This window comes from Doryrhamphus excisus, chromosome 4 (assembly GCF_030265055.1).
Source record: "Doryrhamphus excisus isolate RoL2022-K1 chromosome 4, RoL_Dexc_1.0, whole genome shotgun sequence".
Taxonomy (NCBI): domain Eukaryota; kingdom Metazoa; phylum Chordata; class Actinopteri; order Syngnathiformes; family Syngnathidae; genus Doryrhamphus; species Doryrhamphus excisus.
The window spans coordinates 25,354,113-25,378,576 of NC_080469.1; the positions used below are offsets into that span (position 1 = coordinate 25,354,113).

Here is a 24,464-nt window from a genome sequence, read left to right on the forward strand (position 1 = left end):
CACACACACACACACACACACATGCTGGATTGTGTGTGTGTGTGTGTGTGTGTGTGTGTGTGTGTGGGAGGTTCATAAAGTGGAGGGGGGGGTTTGTGGTTGCAGTTTAAACACGGAATTCTATTCGATTCATCAGTGGAATGTCCTTGACCGGAGAAATCAGCTGCTTTTTGTCGTTTTTTTGTGCATTAAAGTGAACAGGAAACTGTGTGTGTGTGTGTGTGTGTGTGTGTGTGTGTGTGTGTACAGGCATGTGTGTGTGTGTGTGTGTGTGTGAGGAATACCCAGCTGGTCCCACAAGCCTTATAATACGGAGCTCAACATGCTTGAGCTGCAATGAAAGCTGAGACGCGGGACGGACTGCAGGCTGCTCCTCAAATCATTTTGGAACCTCCGGGAACCAGAATCCAGTCCAGACCTCTTTGGACCAAATTTTGGGAATTTTTATACTTTTTGATATTTTTGGATCAGCGTTTTTTTTTTTTTTTTGGGGGTACTACTTACTTGTCTTGGTGTCCAAGGTGATGGTTCCCAAGTCCTCTTCAGGTGCGGCAAGAGTCCACTTTTTGGTTCTTGCGGGATTCTTGTAGTCTTTCTCGCCGCCGTCGCTGATTCGGATCCGGGAATGGCTTTACTGGTTCTGATCTCCGTTTGGACCTGCGCCGCGCATCTAGGATTCTGCGCTATGCTGAAAACGGAGGTGGATTTTACCGAGGGGAGGATGCAGCTTGACTTAGGGGACCGAGGGGACCGAGGGGACCAAGGGAACCGGGACCGGCTGGACCGGGACACGGTGACGGAGCACATGCATATGCTCTACGCCAAGTACAACACGGCTGGCTTCGCCTTCAAGGACGGGAACACGGTCCGCAGCTTCAAGGCGCACTGGGGTGAGTAACGGGAAACTTTTAGTGTGGAACATCTCCCCTGACGCTTGAGACTATCCTAATAAACGTAAACGAGCGTCCCAAAGGTGCGCTTCCTTAAACGTGACCAGCAGGAGAAATCCACCTGTTGCTCCTTTTGAAAGGAGACCAAGAACCAGATCTTCGTCTTTGGTCGGGGACCCGCGTTCCGTCGTGCGGTTTTTATCTTTTAAACGTCTTTTAAACGTCTTTTAGACGTTTATTCTGGTAACTTTTTCAGTCATAATGTCACATTTTTAGTTTTTAGATTCAATTCAATTAAATTTTGATTTATTTTACTTTTATTAAAATTTTTATTTGTACTTTTACTTCTAATTTTATTGGCATTTTTATTATTAAGTATATTTTTATTTACATTTTTCTGGCCATTTTTGTTTCCTTGCAAAGAAAAAAAATGTATTACTTCATTTTTTATATTAAATGGGATTTTAATTGATATTTATTAACTTTTATTTACATTTTTATTTGTACTTTTTCTTCTATTTTATTGTCATTTTTCTATAATTGTATTTATACAAAAAATGTAAAAAAAAAATGTATTACTTCGTTTTTATTTTTTATATTAAATGTGATTTTAATTGATATTTTTTAACTTTTATTTAAATTTTTATTTGTACTTTTTCTTCTATTTTATTGTCATTTTTCTATAATTGTATTTATACAAAAAATGTTTAAAACAATGTATTACTTCATTTTTATTTTTTATATTAAATGTGATTTTAATTGATATTTTTTAACTTTTATTTAAATTTGTATTTGTACTTTTTCTTCTATTTTATTGTCATTTTTCTATAATTATTTTTATGTTTATTTCCATTTTTGCATTATTTCCCTGCAAAGAAAAAAAATGTTTTACTTAATTTCTATTTTTATATTAAATGTGATTTTTATTTATATTTTTAAACTTTTATTTAAATTGTTACTTGTACTTTTTTCTATTTTATTGTCATTTTTCTATTATTATTTTTATTTGATATTTTTAAACTTTTATTATTTTTTTTATTTTATACATTTTTAGTAGTACTTTTATTTATTTTTTATTGGCATTTTTCTATTATTATTTTTATTTTTTGCATTGTTTCCCTGCAACACATACACATTTATTTTTAATATCAAATTTAATTTTTATTACATTTTTTTGTATTTTTATTTAAACTTTATATTTTCTACTTTCATTTTTATTTTTTAATCGTCATTTTAAATGATTATATATTTACTTTTATTTACATTTATATCATTTACTTAATTTACTTATATAATTTACAAAATACTTGAGTATTTATTCCTCTATTTTTCCAATAATTTATTAACAATTAAAGATGGATTAACGTGATTAACGTCGCACTGCGGCTTCCAATTCTTGTTTGTTGCGTTCTGCTGCCCCCTAGAGGCCATTACCGGACATGCACCCGCCGGCCACATCATTAGGTACACATTTTTCTGTGTATGCGCAGTAAAAATGTGTTTTTTTTATTGAATAAAAATATTTTAATATAATTTTTATTGTAATTTCTAGTGTTTTTTAAGTTTATCAGACAATGAAAGTGATTATTAAAATGTTAAATGTGTTATTTCATGACATTTTAAACTCTTTTAAGTATGATTTATGAACATATAAAATGTCATGTGTGTCGGTTCTGGTACCTGGTCCAGGGTCCCGGGTCCCGGGTCCTGGGCGTCGTAAGTAACGTGTTGGCGCTTGCAGGTGTCATCAACGGGAAGCAGCTGCAGATCTTCAACCTGACGTCGCTGACCAAGTCGGAGGACGTGCTGTCGGCCACGTTACACTACTACATCGGGGACCTCCAGAACAGCAGCCAGACCCGCCCCAGGTGCCCGGCCTGCACCCGTCACGGCCCCCGCCGGCACAGCCACGTGCACGCGGTCATCTGGAGCTTTGCCCCCGAGGGGGACCGAATGAGGACTCTGGGCCAGTTCCGTATCAACGCGTCCACGCGCTACGGGGACTTCATCTCCTGGCAGTGGAAGGACGTGACCCGCGTGGTCAACCAGGCCAAGCGGCACCACCAGATCCTCATCGGCATCGAGGTGGCCTCGAGGGGGTCCCGACCCTGGAAGGAGCTCCTGGCGGACCGCTCGCCCTACATCCTGGTCTACGCCAACGACTCGGCTATCTCTGAGCCGGAGAGTGTGGTCGCCGCTCTCAGGAGGCAGCCCCCATCGGCCGACGAGGTTTTGGACCAAGCGGGCCCCCGGGGGCGGAACGGCACCAATCAGCAACTGCAGCAACAAAAACAGCAACAACGGTCCAGACACAAGCGTTCCGTAAATGTTCTGCTCCCCCTGCAGAACAACGAGCTGCCGGGACCCGAGTACCCGTACGAGACGGCCGGCTGGGACGAGACCGAGCCGTACCAGCCTTTGGAAAGCAAGCAGGCTCGGCGGCCCCGCAAAAAGACCCGCAAGAACCACAAGATGCCCCTGCTGCAGTTTGACGAGCAGACCATCAAGAAGGCCCGCAAGAAGCAGTGGAACCAGCCCAGGAACTGCGCTCGCCGCTACCTCAAGGTGGACTTTGCCGACATCGGCTGGAGCGAGTGGATTATATCGCCCAAGTCTTTTGACGCCTTCTACTGCTCGGGGTCCTGCCAGTTCCCCATGGCCAAGGTAAGACCCCTGGTCCGGGAAGATCTTCCGGTCTGGGGTTACACTTTCAAGGAACTCGTTTCCAAAATCACCTGAAACGTCCCAAATGTCCCAGTTGGGGTCTGCAACAAAGTCCACATCTGGTCTACGGGGTTTATCTGGTCTACATGGTCTATCTGGTCTATCTGGTCTACATGGTCTATCTGGTCTACGTTGTCTATCTGGTCTACATGGTCTATCTGGTCTACATCGTCTATCTGGACTACGGGTCTATCTGGTCTATGCCGTCTATTTGGTCTATGTGGTCTATCTGGTCCACATGGTCTACATGGTCTATCTGGTCTATGTGGTCTATGTGGTCTAGCTGGTCTATCTGGTCTACATGGTCTATCTGGACTACTTGGTCTATCTGGTCTAGCTGGTCTATCTGGTCTACATGGTCTATTTGGTCTATGTGGTCTACCTGGTCTACATGGTCTATCTGGTCTACGTTGTCTATCTGGTCTACGTTGTCTATCTGGTCTACGTTGTCTATCTGGTCTACATGGTCTATCTGGTCTACATGGTCTATCTGGTCTACATGGTCTATCTGGTCTACATCGCCTATCTGGACTACGGGTCTATCTGGTCTACGTCGTCTATTTGGTCTATGTGGTCTATCTGGTCCACATGGTCTACATGGTCTATCTGGTCTATGTGGTCTAGCTCGTCTATCTGGACTACGGCTCTATCTGGTCTACGTCGTCTATTTGGTCTATGTGGTCTAGCTGGTCTACATGGTCTATGTGGTCTAGCTGGTCTATCTGGTCTACGTGGTCTATCTGCTAATGTTAGTCATGTAGCTAATACGTCGTCTTTCTGGTCTAAATGAAGTTTCCTAGTTCTAAAAAGAATGAAGGAAATGTGATGAAGTCTTGTGATGGTGAAATGGGTCCCTCTAGTGGTCAGGCTGCAGATGACATGTAACCTGAAATGATATGAACGGTGCTGCTCACAACCACTAGGGGGCGAAAATACACGGCTGTGATGTACAGTATTCTTTTTTTATGTGCGAATTTCAGCTCTCATGCAATACTAGGTAATAGTAATAATAATTATAATAATGTAAGTGTATAAAAAATATAATTATATAATAATTAGTATTATTCTTTATTATAATTGCTAGTAAATTTAATAATAATAATTATTTTTTGTATGAGAATTTTAGCTCACATGCAATACTAGTTAATAATAATAAGTTTATAAAAATGTATAATTATATAATAATTATTATTATTCTGTATTATAATTGATAATAAATTTAATAATAATAATGTACGTTTATAAAATTGTCCAATTATATAATAATTATTCTGTATTATAATTGCTAATAAATTAAATAATATTAATGTATTATTTGTATATTAATATCAATAATTTGTATTTATTTTATTTAAAACAATTATTATAATAATAATTAATAATTAGCAGTAGTAGTAGTAGTAATTTTCATAATAATAATTTATAATTAAAATTTTTATTAATTTATAATTAAATAATTTATTTTTAATAGTTTATAATAATAATATTTATTAATTTATACGTATTATAGCTGAAATAGCTGTACATATTTATGCATAATATATCACATATTAATAAACAAAAGTAAATAAGTAATGAAATAATACATAACATTGAATTAAATATTGTTATTAGTATTTATTATTTATTATTATGGTTGATCATAATCATTTAAAAAAAAAACAGCTAACATTTTAGCATCGCTTGTTTTCTTTCCAGGCCTTGAAGCCGTCGAACCACGCCACCATCCAGAGCATCGTGCGGGCGGTGGGCGTGGTCCCGGGCATCCCGGAGCCGTGCTGCGTTCCGGAGAAGATGTCGTCGCTCAGCATCCTCTTCTTCGACGAGGACAAGAACGTGGTCCTCAAGGTCTACCCCAACATGACCGTGGACTCGTGCGCGTGCAGATAGTTGTCTTTGTACACCCCCGTCACCCCACCCACACATTCCGCACCCTCCTGCTTTCTGTCGTCATGGAAACTCTGGCAGGAAGGAGCGGGTCCGATCTGGGGGCGGGGCCGCGGTGGAAAGTCACAACTCCGCCGGTTGTGAGGAACCAGGAGGAACGCTGAAGGAAAGATTTTAGGATTAGAACGGTCACCTTGCTTCAGTTTGAACTGACACCCCCAGGGGGCGTGGTACTCCTCCTCAGCGGCGACGCCTCTTCCTCTTCTTTGTTTGGGTCCCGACCATCAATCATGGATTCCAAATTAAACATCACAGAAACAAAAATGCGTTGAAATGCCAAAACACAAAATGTCGTAACACATAACATTGTAACACCAAGCGTTACACAGCGTAACACTGTCGTGTTGTAACAACAAACGGAAAAACACAAAATGTCGTAATATGAAATATCGGTAACCCGAAATGTAACATGAAATGCCATTACGCAGAAATCAAAACTTTGTAACCCGAAATGTAACAGGAAATGCCATAACGTGGAACTCGAAACTTTGTAACCTGAAACGTAACATGAAATGCCATAATCCGGAATTCGAAACTTCAGAACCCGAAACTTAACATGAAATGCCATAACGTGGAACTCAAAACTTCGGAACTGAAACGTAACATGAAATGTCATAACGTGAAACTCAAAACTTTGTAACCCAAAACGTAACATGAAATGTCATAACGTGGAACTCAAAACGTCGGAACTGAAACGTAACATGAAATGCCATAACGTGAAATTCGAAACCTTGTAACCCAAAACGTAACATGAAATGCCATAACGTGAAACTCAAAACTTTGTAACCCGCAACGTAACATGAAATGCCATAACGTGAAACTCAAAACTTTGTAACCCAAAATGTAACATGAAATGCCATAACGTGGAACTCGAAACTTTATAACCCGAAACGTAACATGAAATGCCATAACGTGAAATTTGAAACTTTGTAACCCGAAACATAACATGAAATGTCATAACGTGAAACTCAAAACTTTGTAACCCGAAATGTAACATGAAATGCCATAACGTGGAACTTGAAACTTTGTAACCCGAAACGTAACATGAAATATCATAACGTGAAATTCTAAACTTTGCAACCTGAAATGTAGCATGAAATGCCATAACGTGGAACTCAAAACTTCGGAACTGAAACGTAACATGAAATGCCATAACATGAAATTCGAAACCTTGTAACCCAAAACGTAACATGAAATGCCATAAAGTGGAACTCAAAACTTCGGAACTGAAACGTAACATGAAATGCCGTAACGTGGAACCCGAAAACACAAACATTGGAACTAAAAGGTCGGAACAGGAAACTGAACATGAAATGTTGTCGGATCGAGTGATGGAATACGAAACGCAAACTGTGTCGTTGAAAACACAAAAAAATTATATTTTTCCCGAATTCCCTCAAATGCGTCCCGGGTCATTTTTTATTGATTGTTACGCTAAAAATGAAGAATTGCCTTTTTTGGCTAATGGCTTATTCTAAAAATATAATGAAATTGCAAAAAAAGGAAAAAAAATAGCAGAAAACTGAAAACAGGAAGAGGCAAAAGTTGAAATGTTGATATAATAATTATAATTTTTTTATAATTTTTTATAATTTTTTTTTGCGTATCTACGCTGGATTTTTTTTCTGTCTTTTTTTGTGGAAATAGTTCGGCCACACCCGATTCAGAGTGTACGCATCTCAAAATTTTATTTTAATTTATTTTAATTTTATTATGTTATTTTATATATTAGTTTTTTTATGATTTGTCTCTCCTGTTAAAAATTCATCAAAATTAAATTTGGCTTTTCCGTGATTTTTTTTTTACTTTCATTGTTGATGTATGATGTACATTTTTTTTTTATTGGATGAGGTCACCATAGCAACCAGACACACACACACACACACACACATTTCCTCAGGTTGTGTTATTTTTTATTCGATTTTTTTTAGAGCTAAGAACCAAAACTATTTATACAGACCAAACACAAGCTTTTTTTGTACATTATTTTTGTTTATAGCGTCACCTTAACTTTTATTGCCGACTGACTCTGGATCAGTTAGTAAAAAAGAATAATGAGTGTTTATTCTTTTAAAAAGTATATTTCAAATAAGAGACATTTATTTTGTGTCAAATGTTGTTTTTTTTTGTAACTTTGCTATATTTTTTGTACGTGTTTTTAGCGCTGCATGTCCTAGAAAGGTTGTTTTTTTTTAAATTTGTGTAAATGTTCGCTTGCTTGTACAATAAGCGTCATAAAGTATATTTGTATATGGAAACATGCTCCTATTTATTTTGTCTATCTTGTAGAAGGGGTGTGGTCGGGAAGGGAAGGAGGGGGCGTGGCTTTAAAAAACAATGGACATGTAACCTTGCCCCCCCCCCCCCCACTTTCCGCCATGGCCGCCTTCCACTCACAGCATTCAAAGACACAAATAAAAGTACGCTAAATCTGACGTGTTGAGTCGTAGTTTGTGTATTTTGTAAGTCATCGTTTATTACGTGGAACTTTTTAACAAATACTGTAAATACCAGATAAAACTATAATACACTGTTTACATTTTCTACACAGTAGAGCGTCATTTTCAGTTCTCGTCAAAAGTTTAAAGACATTTTTTCATTGTAGAAAATGGTCAAGTGTCTCCAAACTTTTGACCGTTACTGTACAACATTGTAACATGGCGCATCGTAACACGAAACGGCGTAACACAAAATATCGTAACGCAAAACTGACCCACAAGGTCAGAACATGACACGGGATCCAAAACTTTGTAACGCAAAATGTCAACACAAACATTCGAGCTTAAAAGGCTGTAACACGCCGTAACACAAAATGCCGTGACATGAAACATCGGAACAAAAAATGTCATATCCTGAAAACGGAAGCTGAAATACTGTAACACAGAGCGTCGCAACATGAAACTTTGTAACACAAAAAGTTGTCACATGAAATGTCGTAACACAAATGTCGAAACATGAAACAAAATATAACATAAAACATCAGAACTAAAATGTCGAAACCCAAAAACAGAACTTTAAACATTGTAACATGAAATGTCGTAACATAACATGAAACATCAGAACGAAAATGTCATAACCTGAAAACAGAAGCTGAAACACTGTAAGACAGAGCATGCTATGACGTGTTACAAAACACTGTAACACAATAAGTTGCCAAATGAAATGTTGTAACACAAATGTTGTAACATGACACAAACATGTTGGGACACAAAACGGAACACAAAATATCATAACATAAAACATCAGAACTAAAATGTCGGAACCCAAAAACAGAACTTCAAACATTGTAACACGAAATGTCGTAACGTAACGTGAAACATCAAAACGAAAATGTCATAACGTGAAAACGGAAGCTGAAATACCGTAACACAGAACGTCGTAACATGAAACATGTAACACAAAAAGTTGCCACATGAAATGTTGTAACACAAATGTCGTAACATGAAACACAAAATGGAACATGAAACACAAAATATCATAACATAAAACATCAGAACTAAAATGTCGGAACCCAAAAACAGAACTTAAAACATTGTAACAAGAAATGTTGTAACATAACATTAAACATCAGAACGAAAATGTCATAACCTGAAAACGGAAGTTGAAACAGAAGAGTGTCGTAACACGAAACATTGTAACACAAAATGTCGCCACATGAAACGTTGTAACGCAAATGTCGTAACATGCAAGACAAAACGGAACACGGAACGCCATAACACAAAAATATCACAACATGAAACATCAGAACTAAAATGCCGGAACCCAAAAACAGAACTTCAAACATTGTAACACGAAATGTTACAACAAGCACGTTATGTTACGACAAACGGCATGTCGTAACATGACATGAAACATCTGAATGAAAATGTCGTAACCTGAAAACAGAAGCTGAAACACCGTAACACAGAGCGTCATAACACAAAACATTGTAACACAATAAGTTGCCAAATGAAACGTTGCAACACAAATGTCGTAACATGAATCAAACATGTTGGAACACAAAAGGAACACGAAACATAACGTAACATAACATGACACATCGGAACGAAAATGTCATAATGTGAAAACGGAAGGTGAAACGCCGTAACACAAGAGCGTCGTAACATGACACATTGTAACACAAAAAGTTGCCAAATGAAACGTTGTAACACAAATGTCATAACATGAATCAAACAGGTTGGAACACAAAAGGAACACAAAAAAGTAACGTAACATAACGTGAAACATCGGAACGAAAATGTCATAATGTGAAAACGGAAGCTGTGAAACACCGTAACACAAGAGCGTCGTAACACGAAATGTTACAACAAGCACGTTATGTTACGACAAACGCCATGTCGTAACATAACGTGAAACATCGGAATGAAAATGTCGTAACCTGAAAACAGAAGCTGAAACACCGTAACACAGAACGTCGTAACACAAAACATTGTAACACAATAAGTTGCCAAATGAAACGTTGCAACACAAATGTCGTAACATGAATCAAACATGTTGGAACACAAAAGGAACACGAAACATAACGTAACATAACGTGACACATTGGAACGAAAATGTCATAATGTGAAAACGGAAGGTGAAACGCCGTAACACAAGAGCGTCGTAACACGAAACATTGTAACACAAAAAGTCGCCACATGAAACGTTGTAACACAAATGTCGTAACATGACACAAACATGTTGGAACACAAAAGGAACACGAAACATAACGTAACATAACGTGAAACATCGGAACGAAAATGTCATAATGTGAAAACGGAAGCTGTGAAACGCCGTAACACGAAATGTTACAACAAGCACGTTATGTTACGACAAACGCCATGTCGTAACATAACATGAAATATCTGAATGAAAATGTCGTAACCTGAAAACAGAAGCTGAAACACCGTAACACAGAGCGCCGTAACACAAAACATTGTAACACAATACGTTGCCAAATGAAACGTTGTAACACAAATGTCGTAACATGACACAAACATGTTGGAACACAAAAGGAACACGAAACATAACGTAACATAACGTGAAACATCGCAACGAAAATGTCATAATGTGAAAGCGGAAGCTGTGAAACGCCGTAACACGAAATGTTACAACAAGCACGTTATGTTACGACAAACGCCATGTCGTAACATAACATGAAACATCTGAATGAAAATGTCGTAACCTGAAAACAGAAGCTGAAACACCGTAACACAGAGCGTCGTAACACAAAACATTGTAACACAATACGTTGCCAAATGAAACGTTGTAACACAAATGTCGTAACATGAATCAAACATGTTGGAACACAAAAGGAACACGAAACATAACGTAACATAACGTAACATAACGTAACATAACGTAACATAACGTAACATAACGTAACATAACGTAACATAACGTAACATAACGTAACATAACGTAACATAACGTAACATAACGTAACATAACGTAACATAACGTAACATAACGTAACATAACGTGAAACATCGGAACGAAAATGCTGAAACACCGTAACACAAGAGCGTCGCAACACGAAACATTGTAACACAAAAAGCTGTCACATGAAACGGCGTAACAAAAACGTGAAAAACAAAAATCCTCACTCGAAACATCGGAACGAAAAGGTGAAAACGCAGTCAAATGAAACATGGCCGACGAGGACGCGTGAACATCAGTTCAATGTTTCGGATGTAACACAAGAACAGAAGTAAAATGTCTCAGAAGTCCAAGTCCCAGCCGGAGAGCTCGTCAGGAGGACAGTCTTCATCGGCAGGATAAACGTCAAAGTGGCTGTAATCCGTGGGACCGCTCACCTAAACACAACACAGGAGAGCATTCCGTATGGACTTTTTCCGAAGTCTTCTTCGGTTTTTGCTTACGTTTCTCTTGAGCGGCGACGGGAGCGTCCTGGCCTTAAGCCCCGCCCAGTTGAAGCCGTTGAACCACCTGTAGACACGTTGGATTCGTTGGCATGCGTGTCTTTGAAGGTATGAACCGCATTCCTGTGGAGAACATCTGACTCCAGTGGAGAACATCTCACCTGTGCTTCTTGATGTCACTGAGTCCACTTTTCAAGTTGCCCAGTCGCTCGGACGGATTTCTCCTGTGGAAAAACCATCAAGAAAAGTTCTGTAGGATCCTTCCGGTTTCCAAAAACTCTAGACTAGCTCGGATCTTCTACAACGTTCTAACTTACCTGCACAGCTTGCGTATGAGGTCATCCGGCCTCTTGGTTATCTTCTTGGGAAAGTCCATCTTCTCAATCCCCTTCAGGATGAAGGTGTACGTCATCATCTGGTCACTTCCTGTGAAGGGGGGGCTGCGGGCAGGAAGTGGCGGTTAACATGTTTTGTTGTCGAGGAACCCTCGAGGAGCACACACACCTGCCAGTGAGGAGCTCATAGACCAGGATTCCCAGCGACCAGAAATCCACGCTGAAGTTGTGGCCCTTGTTGAGGATGACTTCCGGGGCGACGTACTCCGGAGTCCCGCAGAAGGTCCAGGTCTTCTGGCCGCTCCGGATCTTCTTAGCAAAGCCGAAGTCCACCTGGGATTGAGACGAAGCAGTGAAAACTCCAAAGTCCTGGAGGTGGTGTCTCCTTCTGGTGGTCCGCTCACCAGCTTGACATAGCCCTCAGAGTCCAACATGAGGTTCTCAGGCTTCAGGTCTCGGTAGAGGATCCCTTTGCGATGCAGGTAGTCAAAGGCCTCGGTGACGCAGCCCACACAGAACTTGGCTGTGGGCTCATCGAAACTCCCCCTGAGGACCACAGAAGTCCTGTTAGAGGATGGTCCACTCCATCTCCATGGGCCGCTGAGATCAGGCCCACCTGTCTCTGAGAAGACTCCAAACTTCTCCTCCCAGACACGCCTCCAGGAGCATGTACACGTACTTGTTATCTCGGAAGGTCCTGTACAGTCTGGGATGGAGGAACCGCACAAAGAGGACATTCTGGTAAGAGTGGAACGTTGCAGCACAGATGGACAATGTCATGCTTAGCGTTTTTACATAATCATATTCAAAACGCCATAACACGAAACATGGAAACGCAAAACGCCATAAAGAAAACACGGTAACACAAAACGCCATAACACGAAACATGGTAACACAAAACGCCATAATACGAAACATGGTAACACCAATCGCTATAACATGAAACATGGTAACACAAAATGCCATAACATGTAAGATGGTAACATGGTAACACAAAACGCCATAAAGAAAACACGGTAACACAAAACACCATAACACGAAACATGGTAACACAAAACGCCATATTACGAAACATGGTAACACCAATCGCTATAACACGAAACATGGTAACACAAAATGCCATAACATGTAACATGGTAACACGGTAACACAAAATGCCATAACATGTAACATGGTAACACGGTAACACAAAACGCCATAAAGAAAACACGGTAACACAAAACACCATAACACGAAACATGGTAACACCAATCGCTATAACACGAAACATGGTAACACAAAATGCCATAACATGTAACATGGTAACACGGTAACACAAAATGTCATAACATGTAACATGGTAACACAAAACACCATAACACGAAACATGGTAACACCAATCGCTATAACACGAAACATGGTAACACAAAATGCCATAACATGTAACATGGTAACACGGTAACACAAAATGTCATAACATGTAACATGGTAACACGGTAACACAAAACACCATAACACGAAACATGGTAACACCAATCGCTATAACACGAAACATGGTAACACAAAATGCCATAACATGTAACATGGTAACACGGTAACACAAAATGTCATAACATGTAACATGGTAACACGGTAACACAAAACACCATAACACGAAACATGGTAACACAAAATGCCATAACACGAAACATGGTAACACAAAACGCCATAACACAAAAAACGGTAACACAAAACGCCATTCACCGAAACATGGTAACACAAAACAACATAACACAAACACGGTAACACAAAACGGCATAAAGCAAAACACAGTAACACAAAACATGGTAACACAAAACATCATAAAGCAAAACACGGTAACACAAACCACCATAACACAAAACATGGTAACACACAATGCCGTAACACCAAACATGTTTAGCGTTTTTGAAAGTCTACCATTGTGGACTTGGATATCATATGAAAGATATGGAAGATATGATCAGGTTTATCACGAAATACATTTCCTTCCAATGTTTGGCCTAACGCCATTTACCCGTGGGTGAGCAAGGCATCGAGTCCAGACGCTCAGCGGTTTTGGAACTCTACTATCAGGGGTCCCGATATTTCATCAAGCTTCAAGGGTATCGTGTGCTAATGTTTCCGTACAGGTTCTTAGCTTCCCTGCTGAGCTTACGGCGTAGCTACGTTTTCCAAAAGAGCAGGAAGTAGGACTGACTTGACGACAAACGGCGATCGCGCCTCAGACAGGATCCTCCTCTCGGAGTGGATGTGCTCTTCCTGCCTGTTGTCCACCACATGCTTCTTCTTGATGACCTTCAGCGCAAAGGACACGTCCTTGCCCTTCACCCTCACCTGCAGGTCACGTGACAGGAAGTGATGGTGTTTTGTCGTGTGATGTTTTTGTTGTTTTTGTGTTTACCAGTTCCACTCGCCCAAATCCTCCCACGCCGAGCGTGGCGACCACCTCCAAGTGGTCAAAGGGTCTGGATGGCGTGAAAGCGGCCACCATGTTCTTCAGTTGGAGGACGTCTGGAGGCAAAGGCTGGCTTTGGTGGCGAGACAGGGATCTCCTGCTGGGAGATGAGGACACAGGTACGTGTTCTCCAAGGGGTTCCCAATGTGGCCTCACCTGGCGTGTCTCTTCTTGTCGTCACGATCCAGCGTGGCCACGTAGCCTTGAAGGTAACTCTGGAGCTCGTTGAACGTTCCCACCGTCTGGTCAAACGTCCTGTAAAGAATAGGAATACAACACATCATTTCAATTTCACGTTTCACTTTTTTTTCACATTTTTTTAACACAAAATGTCATAACACAAAGCTTCAGACCTTGGAACTAAATGCTGTAACATGAATTGTTATAACACAAAATGTCACCATAATACAAATAACGCCATAAACAAAACATGGTAACACAAAACACGGTAACACAAAACACGGTAACACAAAACACCGTAACACAAAACACCGTAACACAAAACATCGTAACACAAAACATGGTAACACAAAACGCCATAACACGAAACATGGTCACACAAAACGCCATAAACAAAACATGGTAACACAAAACGCTGTAACACGAAACACGGTAACACAAAACACGGTAACACAAAACACCGTAACACAAAACACCGTAACACAAAACATCGTAACACAAAACATGGTAACACAAAACGCCATAACACGAAACATGGTCACACAAAACGCCATAAACAAAACATGGTAACACAAAACGCTGTAACACGAAACACGGTAACACAAAACGGCATATAAAAAACACGGTAACACAAAACGCCATAACACAAAACATGGTAACACAAAACGCCGTAACACAAAACGCCGTAACACAAAACATGGTAACACAAAACGCCGTTACACAAAACATGGTAACCCAAAACGCCATAAACAAAACACGCTAACATAAAATGCCATAACACAAAACATGGTAACACAAAACGCCATAAACAAAACATGGTCACACAAAACGCTGTAACACGAAACATGGTAACACAAAATGCCATAACACAAAACATGGTAACACAAAACACCGTAACACAAAACGCTGTTACACAAAACATGGTAACACAAAACGCTATAAAGCAAAACATGGTAACACAAAACGCCATAACACAAAACATGGTAACACAAAACGCCGTAACACAAAACATGGTAACACAAAACGCCGTAACACAAAACATGGTAACACGAAACGCCGTTACACAAAACATGGTAACCCAAAACGCCATAAACAAAACACGCTAACATAAAATGCCATAACACAAAACATGGTAACACAAAACGCCAAAACATGGTAACACAAAACGTCATAACACAAAACATGGTAACACAAAACGCCATAAACAAAACATGGTCACACAAAACGCTGTAACACGAAACATGGTAACACAAAATGCCATAACACAAAACATGGTAACACAAAACACCGTAACACAAAACGCTGTTACACAAAACATGGTAACACAAAACGCTATAAAGCAAAACATGGTAACACAAAACGCCATAACACAAAACACGGTAACACAAAACGCCACAACACAAAACACGGTAACACAAAACACCATAACACAAAACATGGTAACACAAAACGTCATAACACAAAACACTGAAACAAAAAACGCCATAACACGAAACATGGTAACACAAAATGCCATAAAACGAAACATGGTAACACAAAATGCCAAAACACGGTAACAAAAAACGCCATAACACAAAACACGGTAACAAAAAACGCCATAACACGAAACATGGTAACACAAAATGCCATAACACGAAACATGGTAACACAAAATGCCAAAACATGGTAACACAAAACGCCATAACACGAAACATGGTAACACAAAACGCCATGAAAACCCAAGCCTAGTAGCATAGACGTTATGTACGCCAAAGGCACTCACTCTCGGTCCACGACCAGACACTCCACACCGTCGTCGTCGGCAACGATGTTAGCAGACCTGACGTCATCGCTGAAGGAGACACAAAACAAACATAGTAGCTAATTAATCCTGGAATTAGGATTAAGAGTACGGGTTAGGGACTAGGGTTTGGGGTACGGTCAGGGACTAGGGTTCGGGGTACGGTCAGGGACTAGGGTTCGGGGTACGGTCAGGGACTAGAGTTAGGGGTACGGTCAGGGAACTTGGAGTACCTGATGAGAGCTTTCTCTCCAAAGTAGTCCCCCTTGTGCAGTGTGTTGATGACCTGGGGGGTCTTGTGGGTGTCGGTGGTCTGGGTCACCTTCACCTGTGTGGACACACTTTTAGTGCAAATATCCCTGATTGATGAAGTAACTGATCAACATCCAAGATGGCGTCAGTTGTTGAGATGACATCATCGCAGTAACAAGCAGCATGTGTTTTGCCCCCCCCACCCCACCCCCCAACCTTGAGTGACCCCAACTTCCTGTGTTTTTGCCTCTTTGTGGTGATCAATGATGAGGTTGGGGGCGGTGTGGCCATTTCCTGTATTGGTCTCTCGTGTAGCGCTAACACACTAGCTCGTAATGGCATTTCGAAAGCCCCCTGACAACAACCCCCACAGGACCCCCAGCCCCCCAATCCCCCAAACCCCCGGGCGGTGTCAGGTTATAGCAGGCAGCTGGTAAGCTACACACCAACTTTTACAACATATTGTGCCATAAAAACGTCAACTACCGGCCACTCCATTAAGTACACCTGCAGTCAATCAGGAGACGGTGAAGTAGTACACAGTACACACAGCTCTCAGGTGATACAGTAGTATTGTAGTTATTGATATACACAGTACATAAGTACCTTTCCCTGGGCGATGATGTAGAAGGTGCTGCCCTCCTCTCCTTCCCTGATGACGTACTCACCTTTGTTGTAGTATTCCTACAATACAGGAAGAGCAGGAAGAGGGGGGGTTAAACCCCAGTTTGACCTTTCATAAAGGGTTTAGGCTAAAGTTAAAGTGAAGGTTAATGTGAGGATTTGTATTTTAAAACCCTAAGCAACCATTTCCATGTCCTCTAAATCTGGAGGAGGCGGAGCTTGTTTACACTCCAGCCGTCGTCCATCTGAACGACAAAGCCGACGCCCAGCTCGGACAAATGTTTGCTGTTTCAGGACACAAAGTGCAAATACTCTCCTGACATTCCCAGATGTGCCCTAAGGGATCGTTAGCGTCCTTCCTGTCACACCATGGCGGCAGAGTGGCTTGGAATTGTCAGTTTTTGCCAATCGACACCCCCCTCAATGATAAAACATAACAGGTAAAAATAAAGAAGAACTCACCACTTCCAGACAGTCAACTATTTTGCCAAGCTTGTCGTCGGGCAGATTAGCCAGCAGTGACACGCTGATGCAAAAGACAAAAGAAGACATAAATAAATGGTGTTCAAGTACAGGAGAGTATTTGGAGCTAAATTATATGTGCCATCCATCCATCCATCCATCATTCATCCATCCATCCATCATCCATCCATCCATCCATCCACCCATCCATCCATCCATCCATCCATCCACCCATCCATCCATCCATCCATCCATCATCCATCCATCCATCCATCCATCATCCATCCATCCATCCATCCACCCATCCTTCATCCATCCATCCATCCATCCATCATCCATCCATCCATCCATCATCCATCCACCCATCCATCCATCATCCATCCATCCATCCATCCACCCATCCATCATTCATCCATCCATCATTCATCCATTCATCCATTCATCCATTCATCCATTCATCCATTCATCCATTCATCCATTCATCCATTCATCCATTCATCCATCCATCTATCCACCATCCATCCATCATTCATCCATCCCTCCATCCATCCACCCATCATTCATCCATCCATCCATGCATACACCCATCATCCATCCATCCACCCACCCATCATTCATCCATCCATCCATCCATCCACCCATCCACCCATCCATCATTCATCCATCCATCCACCCATCCATCATTCATCCATCCATCCACCCATCCATCCGTCATTCATCCATCCATCATTCATCCACCCATCATTCATCCATCCATCCATCATCCACCCATCATTCATCCATCCATCCATCATTCATCCATCCATCCATCCATCCATCATTCATCCATCCATCCACCCATCCACCCATCATTCATCCATCCATCCATCATTCATCCATCCACCCATCATTCATCCATTCATCCATCCATCATTCATCCATCCATCCACCCATCCATCATTCATCCATCCATCCATACACCCATCATCCATCCATCCATCATTCATCCATCCATCCATGCATAAACCCATCATCCATCCATCCACCCACCCATCATTCATCCATCCATCATTCATCCATCCACCCATCCATCATTCATCCATCAATCCATCCATCATTCATCCATCCATCCATCCGTCATTCATCCATCCATCCACCCATCATTCATTCATCCATCATTCATTCATCCCTCATTCATCCATCCATCCATCCATCCATCATCCTTAATATTGGTCACTTTAAGTTGTTTGGATAATCAAGTAATGTTCCAAGTGTTCTCCAAAGTGTTCTCCAATGATCAGGAAACTTCCACCCTTGGCCTGGTGGCTGAGCCCCTCAGCCAGGCCCCAGGAAGGTGACCCATAATGAAACAAGGTGTTTATGAGAGATGAATTCAAAGCAAGATGGCGTCTGTGTTCCAAGTGGAAGGTCTTTAGTCACAGTTGTAGACCAGCACGCAGATGCGGAGCCAACACTAACCTTCGCAGGAAGTTGCGGTACTGTTCGTGCCGTGTCTCGGCCGTGCGCCTCATGATGTTCTGGAACACCTCGCGGTCCAAAGTCCATGTCCGCACTTTGTTCACGGCTGTGTTGGGGGTTCGGGACAAGGCTAGGTTAGGATGGAATGGAAAAAAAAAAAAAGATGGCGTACGCGTCGGCCGTGTTTACCTCGCACTGAGGCCGTGCGGGTGCAGTTGTAGAGGATGGCTAACTCTCCAAACGCCGTCCACACGCCGATCGACGACAGCAGCTTCTCGTGCTGAAACACGTCCAACTTTCCATCTGAGCACACCATTGATTACCGCGTTATGCACACGCACTCGAACGCAGCACACACTCATGCGTCACGTTATCCGAGTATTTCAACGAAAAAGCATCATCCGACCGACGGTGGCGCTCATTGGGTCAATATTACATAATCATGTCCCCTTTAAGTACGCAACACTTCCTACGCTAACCTGCTAACGTAGCCGGACATGGTTGTCACGGTAACAAAGACGACAGGAAGTCAAAGGAGGAAATAATGACTGTGATTAAAATAAATAAAAGTGGGCGTTAGCGGCAGTACCTGCCAGGACAAACAAATGGTGGCCCGGTTCCCCCTGCTGGACCACGTAGTCCCCCTGCTGGTAGGTGCGCTGGTACATGCAGTCCACCATGTCTCGGAGCTGCTGCACCTCCAGGCGCTTCAGGTACTGGTTCTTGTTCAGGGCCTCCACCAGCTGCTTCTTCACGCTAACGAAAACACACATGTGTTAGCCACCCAGGTCTGATCCTGATCCCGGTTCTCTCTACTCATTCCCAAAGGTAAGGTTCCACGACCAGTTTTTCCTTAGTTAATGTTGGTCGTCGCCATGACGCCCACGTCTTCGTGACTCAGCACGGTGTGAAAAATATTTTGGCTCCTGTGAGAAGATGAGTCGTCGCAGCCTCTGAATTACTTCCGCTAATGATTTTCTTTAAAAAGCATCATAACATCTGCCTACAAGACTTGACACCTGTCGGGAACTAGGACTCAGGGATGAAGGCTCTGCTAAAGCCAGGGAGAAGGACTTTGTCAAGGACAAGGTCTTTGTCGAAGTCATGTATCAGAAACAAGGACTTTGGGGAAGTCACTTGTCGGGAAGAGGGACTTCGGGGACAGTCACATGTCATGGGCAAGGACTTTGGTTCATGGTTAGGGTTAGGGGTACGGTCTGGGACTAGAGTTAGGGGTACGGTCAGGGACTAGGGTTAGGGGTACGGTCTGGGACTAGAGTTAGGGGTACGGTCAGGGACTAGGGTTAGGGGTACGGTCAGGGACTAGGGTTAGGGGTACGGTCAGGGACTAGGGTTAGGGGTACGTCAGGGACTAGGGTTAGGGGTACGTCAGGGACTAGGGTTAGGGGTACGGTCAGGGACTAGAGTTAGGGGTACAGTCAGGGACTAGGGTTAGGGGTACAGTCAGGGACTAAAGTTAGGGGTACAGTCAGGGACTAGGTTTAGGGGTAAGGTCAGGGACTAGGGTTAGGGGTACGGTCAGGGACTAGGTTTAGGGGTACGGTCAGGGACTAGAGTTAAAGGTACGGTCAGGGACTAGGGTTAGGGGTACGGTCAGGGACTAGGGTAAGGGGTACGGTCAGGGACTAGGGTTAGGGGTATGGTCAGGGACTAGGTTTAAGGGTACGGTCAGGGACTAGGGTTATGGGTACAGTCAGGGACTAAAGTTAGGGGTACAGTCAGGGACTAGGGTTAGGGGTACAGTCAGGGACTAAAGTTAGGGGTACAGTCAGGGACTAGGGTTAGGGGTACAGTCAGGGACTAAAGTTAGGGGTACAGTCAGGGACTAGGTTTAGGGGTAAGGTCAGGGACTAGGTTTAGGGGTACAGTCAGGGTCAAGGGTTAGGGATACAGTCAGGGACTAGGTTTAGAGGTACAGTCAGGGACTAGGTTTAGGGGTACAGTCAGGGTCAAGGGTTAGGGGTACGGTCAGGGACTAGAGTTAGGGGTACGGTCAGGGACGAGAGTTAGGGGTACGGTCAGGGACTAGGTTAAGGGGTACGGTCAGGGACTAGGGTTAGGGGTACGGTCAGGGACTAGGTTAAGGAGTACGGTCAGGGTCTAGGGTTAGGTAGGGGTACAGTCAGAGACTATGTTTAGGGGTACAGTCAGGGACTAGGGTTAGGGGTACGGTCAAGGACTAGGGTTAGGAGTTAGGCTAGCTAGTGTAATTCTGTTAACCCTTTATTGGGACCCTTAACCCCGGACTCAGACTGAATCTTTTGCAGGTCCAGGCCTGATCCAGTCCGCCTTGCTGCAAAATCCCCGGTCCCCTGGTCTCGTATAACTAGAAGTGGGTTAGGGTTACATTTAGGGTTCAGGTTATGTAAGTGACTTGGAGTACCTGATGAGAGCTCAGTCAGGAACAAGGACTTTGGTAAAGTCACCTATGAGGATCAAGGACTTCAGGATAGCCACATCAGGAACGAGGTTGGCGTATCTCACCTGGACTCTTTGGGTACCCGGGCCTTCTCAAAAGAGAATGCGGGCAGGTCGCTGGAGTCGTAGGTTCTGGATGAGGGTTCGGCCGACACTCCGGCTTTGGCCCCCTTCCTCCTGTTGGGGGTCCCCTTGATGCGCATCCCGAGGCAGGGGCTGCCCTTCCCGCCAGGACCGTCCGCATTTTGGTTCTTCTCCACTCGCTTGTTCTGCAGTTCTTCTCTGAGGCGGTTCAGACCCTGTTCCTGCACCGCCAGCTGCTCCCGGAGACCTTTGAGAAGCTGCTCTTTGGCATCCAGCTCCTCATCCCTCCTGCGGACCTCCCGCTCCAGCTCTTCCACGCGGGACCACAGGAGATCCAGAGATGGGTTCTTGAAGGCACGGGTGCGTTCTTTGGAGCCGGGGCCGCCTTGGTAGCGCTTTTCCTTCATGGATCTGTTCCCCATCGTCCCGCCTGGCGATGGGAGACATGACATCAACACGAGCGGGAACCCTGGGATCTTCTCCATGAATAATTCACAGGACAGGAAGTGTCAGGTTACGCCATCAATCAGTGCGAGCAGCTTCAAAATAAAAGTACCAACTTACACAAACGCACAAACACATACACACACACACTTGGGAGCGTGTCAGTGGCGTGCACGGAATGTCCGAGAACAATCCCGCTGTTGTTCCCACTCCGGATGCCAGCTTGGACTGGAGCTTACTCCTGGTGAGTGTCACACGCTTTTATTTTGACAGGTCATCTGATCAATAAATATAACACAATGACGTTTAAAATATCACTAATACATTTTTTTTGTAAAAAAAAAAAAAAAAAAAAAAAAAAAAGATTTAATGACGAGCAAACCGGAAACGCCTGCTTCTCCCTCACGTGACCAGAACCTTCTACCTACCTGCAGCACGAGCCAGCCAGCAGGACGCCTGATGAAAGCACGAGCAGTCACGAGTCGCGGGTTCGAGCGCCGGCAAGGAAACGGTGCATCCGTGTCCATCCACTGCACCTCTCATCCCCTCTCCTCGCCGCACTGCTGCCCCCCCCCCCAACCCACCCACCCACCGTGACGAGGCTGCGCGCGCACACGGGAGAGTCCACATGCAAAACAATTCATACCGAAGTGCATTTTATGTACTATTTTTTATGTAACATAGACAAAACCTCACCTTCTTATATATTCAAATATAAATACACAACGCTTCATAGTACATAACACAGTACTATATGTGTACTACATCGTCATATTAATCATACTGCACACTTATAGTACTAAATAGTAGTACTTCAGCGCTGTGCATGTACTACCTAGTACATTGCAGTTACTTACACGATGTGGTCTGTGTGTACTACATAGTCCTTACTGAGTACTACGAGTATTACTACGAGGTGCATAGTGTCTGCTACTTTGAAGTACATATTACAGAATGTACACATATTAAAAAAGTTGCACGCTCCACCTGGTGCCTACTTTGTACTACAAAGTGTACTATGAAGTGTACTACGACTATGTAGTAAAAAAAAACATTTAGTTTGGGTATTATTCATCAATGATGACAAAGATGGCGTGCTGCAAAGGCAGACAGGTCACATGATCAATAAAAACACCAATATAATATCACACAGGCGGATTAATAATCATAATAAAGTGGTTCATTTCCTTAGAAATGTAGAAATATCACAGCTATGATCCTTAAAGGTCCTTTCTGTCCGCCATTGTTGCCATTGATGCTTTTTGCAGGAAGGTCCTGCGTAAAAAAAAAAAAAAAAAAAAAAAAGCACAATTCTTGGAACCCAATCGAAGCAGTCACGTGATTTGCCTGGAAACAAATGTCAATGCTGTGCTAACTTTTTTTTCTAAATTGACATCAGCTGCATTTGACCTCTTGAATGTCGTTTAAATGTTACTTCCTGGATTTTTAAAGATCACAGCAAAAAAAAAAAAAAAAAAAACTAAAGCCATTGACTTTTAATACAGCGCCTGAAAACTAAGCTAGTCGCCAGTCATCTGCAATGCCTTCATTTGACCAAAAGGTGGCGCCAGATACGCGTCAATTGTAAGCAACACTACAGAAACAGCCGACTATTTACATTTATAACGCCTTTTTACTCAATAATCACGACACAATCAGTCATGTCAAAGTACCTTTATTAACTTCATAACAGCTACTCCGTGTATAAGCGTGTGATGGATGAACAAATACACATAATTATATAAGTACGATGACCATCATGTATTTACAATAGCGTCAAAGTCAGTCAAAAACGTCATACTCTTGAGCTTTCCAAATAAAAGTATCTAACGAATGTGAACGTGAAATAATACTTCAAATTAAATAACACAACAAACGCAAATACTGGCGTGACACAAATGCATAAATAAAACTTTTGATGTAATTACATGGACTCACAGGGGTGAACAAACACGCACCGTTCTCACTTACCCAGCAGGGGGAAGCACGAGCACAATCCTCTTTAAAGTTAGCACAAAGTTGCTAAAAAGAGCATATTTTATCATCTCCTCGGACTCAGAGGAAACTAACACGCCATGGAGTCTTTACAAAATGCAGCCAGCGCATTTTGTGCGTCAAAAAAACAACAAAACGTTGATGAAAAGGAAATGACACAAACAGAACGAAGAGCAGCTACTAGCTTGTGTTAGCTAACCCGCAGCTAACGCGTAACCTGGTGGGCGGAGAGAGAGAAAAAGAGGGAAAAAATAAGCCCCGCCCACTTAAAGAGACAGCTCCCTTGCGTAGAAAAGTCCAGAAAGTCTTACAAAGATGGGTGTGGTCAAAAACACACGTTGTCATGGAAACAACAACACAAAGTCAGCCAACTCGAGATTGGATTGTCCTTTCCTCGGCAACATGGAGGATACTTTTAAGAAGATGACAGCTCGTCTTTTGGTCTTCAAACACGATTTAGCAGAGTGGATCTATAGGGACAGATATTCATTTTTATATTGTTTTTGTTTTGGATTTTTTTGAATAAATAATTAA

The 24,464-nt window shown here is 42.4% G+C and overlaps 3 protein-coding genes across 9 annotated transcripts in view; 1 reads left to right on the top strand and 2 right to left on the bottom strand.

The window, feature by feature from the left end:
* Positions 1 to 158: 158 nt before the first annotated feature.
* Positions 159 to 7,981, top strand: bmp3 (bone morphogenetic protein 3). The gene is made up of 3 exons (XM_058071816.1): positions 159 to 890; positions 2,632 to 3,554; positions 5,313 to 7,981. The coding sequence occupies exons 1-3, from the start codon at positions 626 to 628 to the stop codon at positions 5,502 to 5,504; spliced, it is 1,380 nt and encodes a 459-aa protein (XP_057927799.1). The 5' UTR covers positions 159 to 625; the 3' UTR covers positions 5,505 to 7,981.
* prkg2 (protein kinase cGMP-dependent 2) lies at positions 5,260 to 24,054 on the bottom strand. Of its 6 annotated transcripts, none has more exons than XM_058071811.1 (19): positions 23,907 to 24,054; positions 21,474 to 21,921; positions 19,558 to 19,724; positions 19,158 to 19,271; positions 18,969 to 19,074; positions 17,511 to 17,574; positions 17,031 to 17,108; positions 16,406 to 16,500; positions 16,155 to 16,223; positions 14,369 to 14,467; positions 14,159 to 14,312; positions 13,955 to 14,091; positions 12,374 to 12,463; positions 12,162 to 12,303; positions 11,927 to 12,090; positions 11,740 to 11,862; positions 11,584 to 11,646; positions 11,423 to 11,489; positions 5,260 to 11,356 (listed from the first exon to the last, which is right to left on the bottom strand). In XM_058071811.1, exons 2-19 carry the CDS (start codon positions 21,911 to 21,913, stop codon positions 11,261 to 11,263), a joined length of 2,268 nt encoding a protein of 755 aa, XP_057927794.1. In that variant the 5' UTR covers positions 21,914 to 21,921; positions 23,907 to 24,054; the 3' UTR covers positions 5,260 to 11,260. The 6 variants fall into 6 exon arrangements, with proteins under 6 accessions (XP_057927794.1, XP_057927791.1, XP_057927790.1 ...); XM_058071808.1 differs by lacking the exon at positions 23,907 to 24,054 and adding an exon at positions 22,364 to 22,488; XM_058071807.1 differs by lacking the exon at positions 23,907 to 24,054 and adding an exon at positions 22,364 to 22,474 and having other exon boundaries at positions 14,159 to 14,309; positions 21,474 to 21,970.
* rasgef1ba (RasGEF domain family, member 1Ba) overlaps positions 23,595 to 24,464 on the bottom strand; it is a 45,682-nt gene continuing 44,812 nt past the window's right edge. For both annotated transcript variants that reach the window (XM_058071814.1, XM_058071815.1), the window contains exon 14: positions 23,595 to 24,400. In XM_058071814.1, coding sequence (XP_057927797.1) covers positions 24,376 to 24,400 — 25 coding nt within the window. In that variant the 3' untranslated portion in view covers positions 23,595 to 24,375. The remainder of the gene's footprint in view (positions 24,401 to 24,464) is intronic.

What these genes read in the sequence shown, in the direction of transcription:
- bmp3 (XM_058071816.1), top strand. Translation starts at nt 626, where the DNA reads ATGGCTTTACTGGTTCTGATCTCCGTTTGGACCTGCGCCGCGCATCTA. An exon ending in CAGCTTCAAGGCGCACTGGG is followed by an intron (nt 891 to 2,631) that starts GTGAGTAACGGG and finishes TGGCGCTTGCAG; the next exon opens with GTGTCATCAACGGGAAGCAG. An exon ending in GCCAGTTCCCCATGGCCAAG is followed by an intron (nt 3,555 to 5,312) that starts GTAAGACCCCTG and finishes TTTTCTTTCCAG; the next exon opens with GCCTTGAAGCCGTCGAACCA.
- prkg2 (XM_058071806.1), bottom strand. Translation starts at nt 22,462, where the DNA reads ATGGACACGGATGCACCGTTTCCTTGCCGGCGCTCGAACCCGCGACTC. An exon ending in CTGGCTGGCTCGTGCTGCAG is followed by an intron (nt 21,971 to 22,363) that starts GTAGGTAGAAGG and finishes TTATTCATGGAG; the next exon opens with AAGATCCCAGGGTTCCCGCT. An exon ending in CGGGTACCCAAAGAGTCCAG is followed by an intron (nt 19,725 to 21,473) that starts GTGAGATACGCC and finishes TGTTTTCGTTAG; the next exon opens with CGTGAAGAAGCAGCTGGTGG.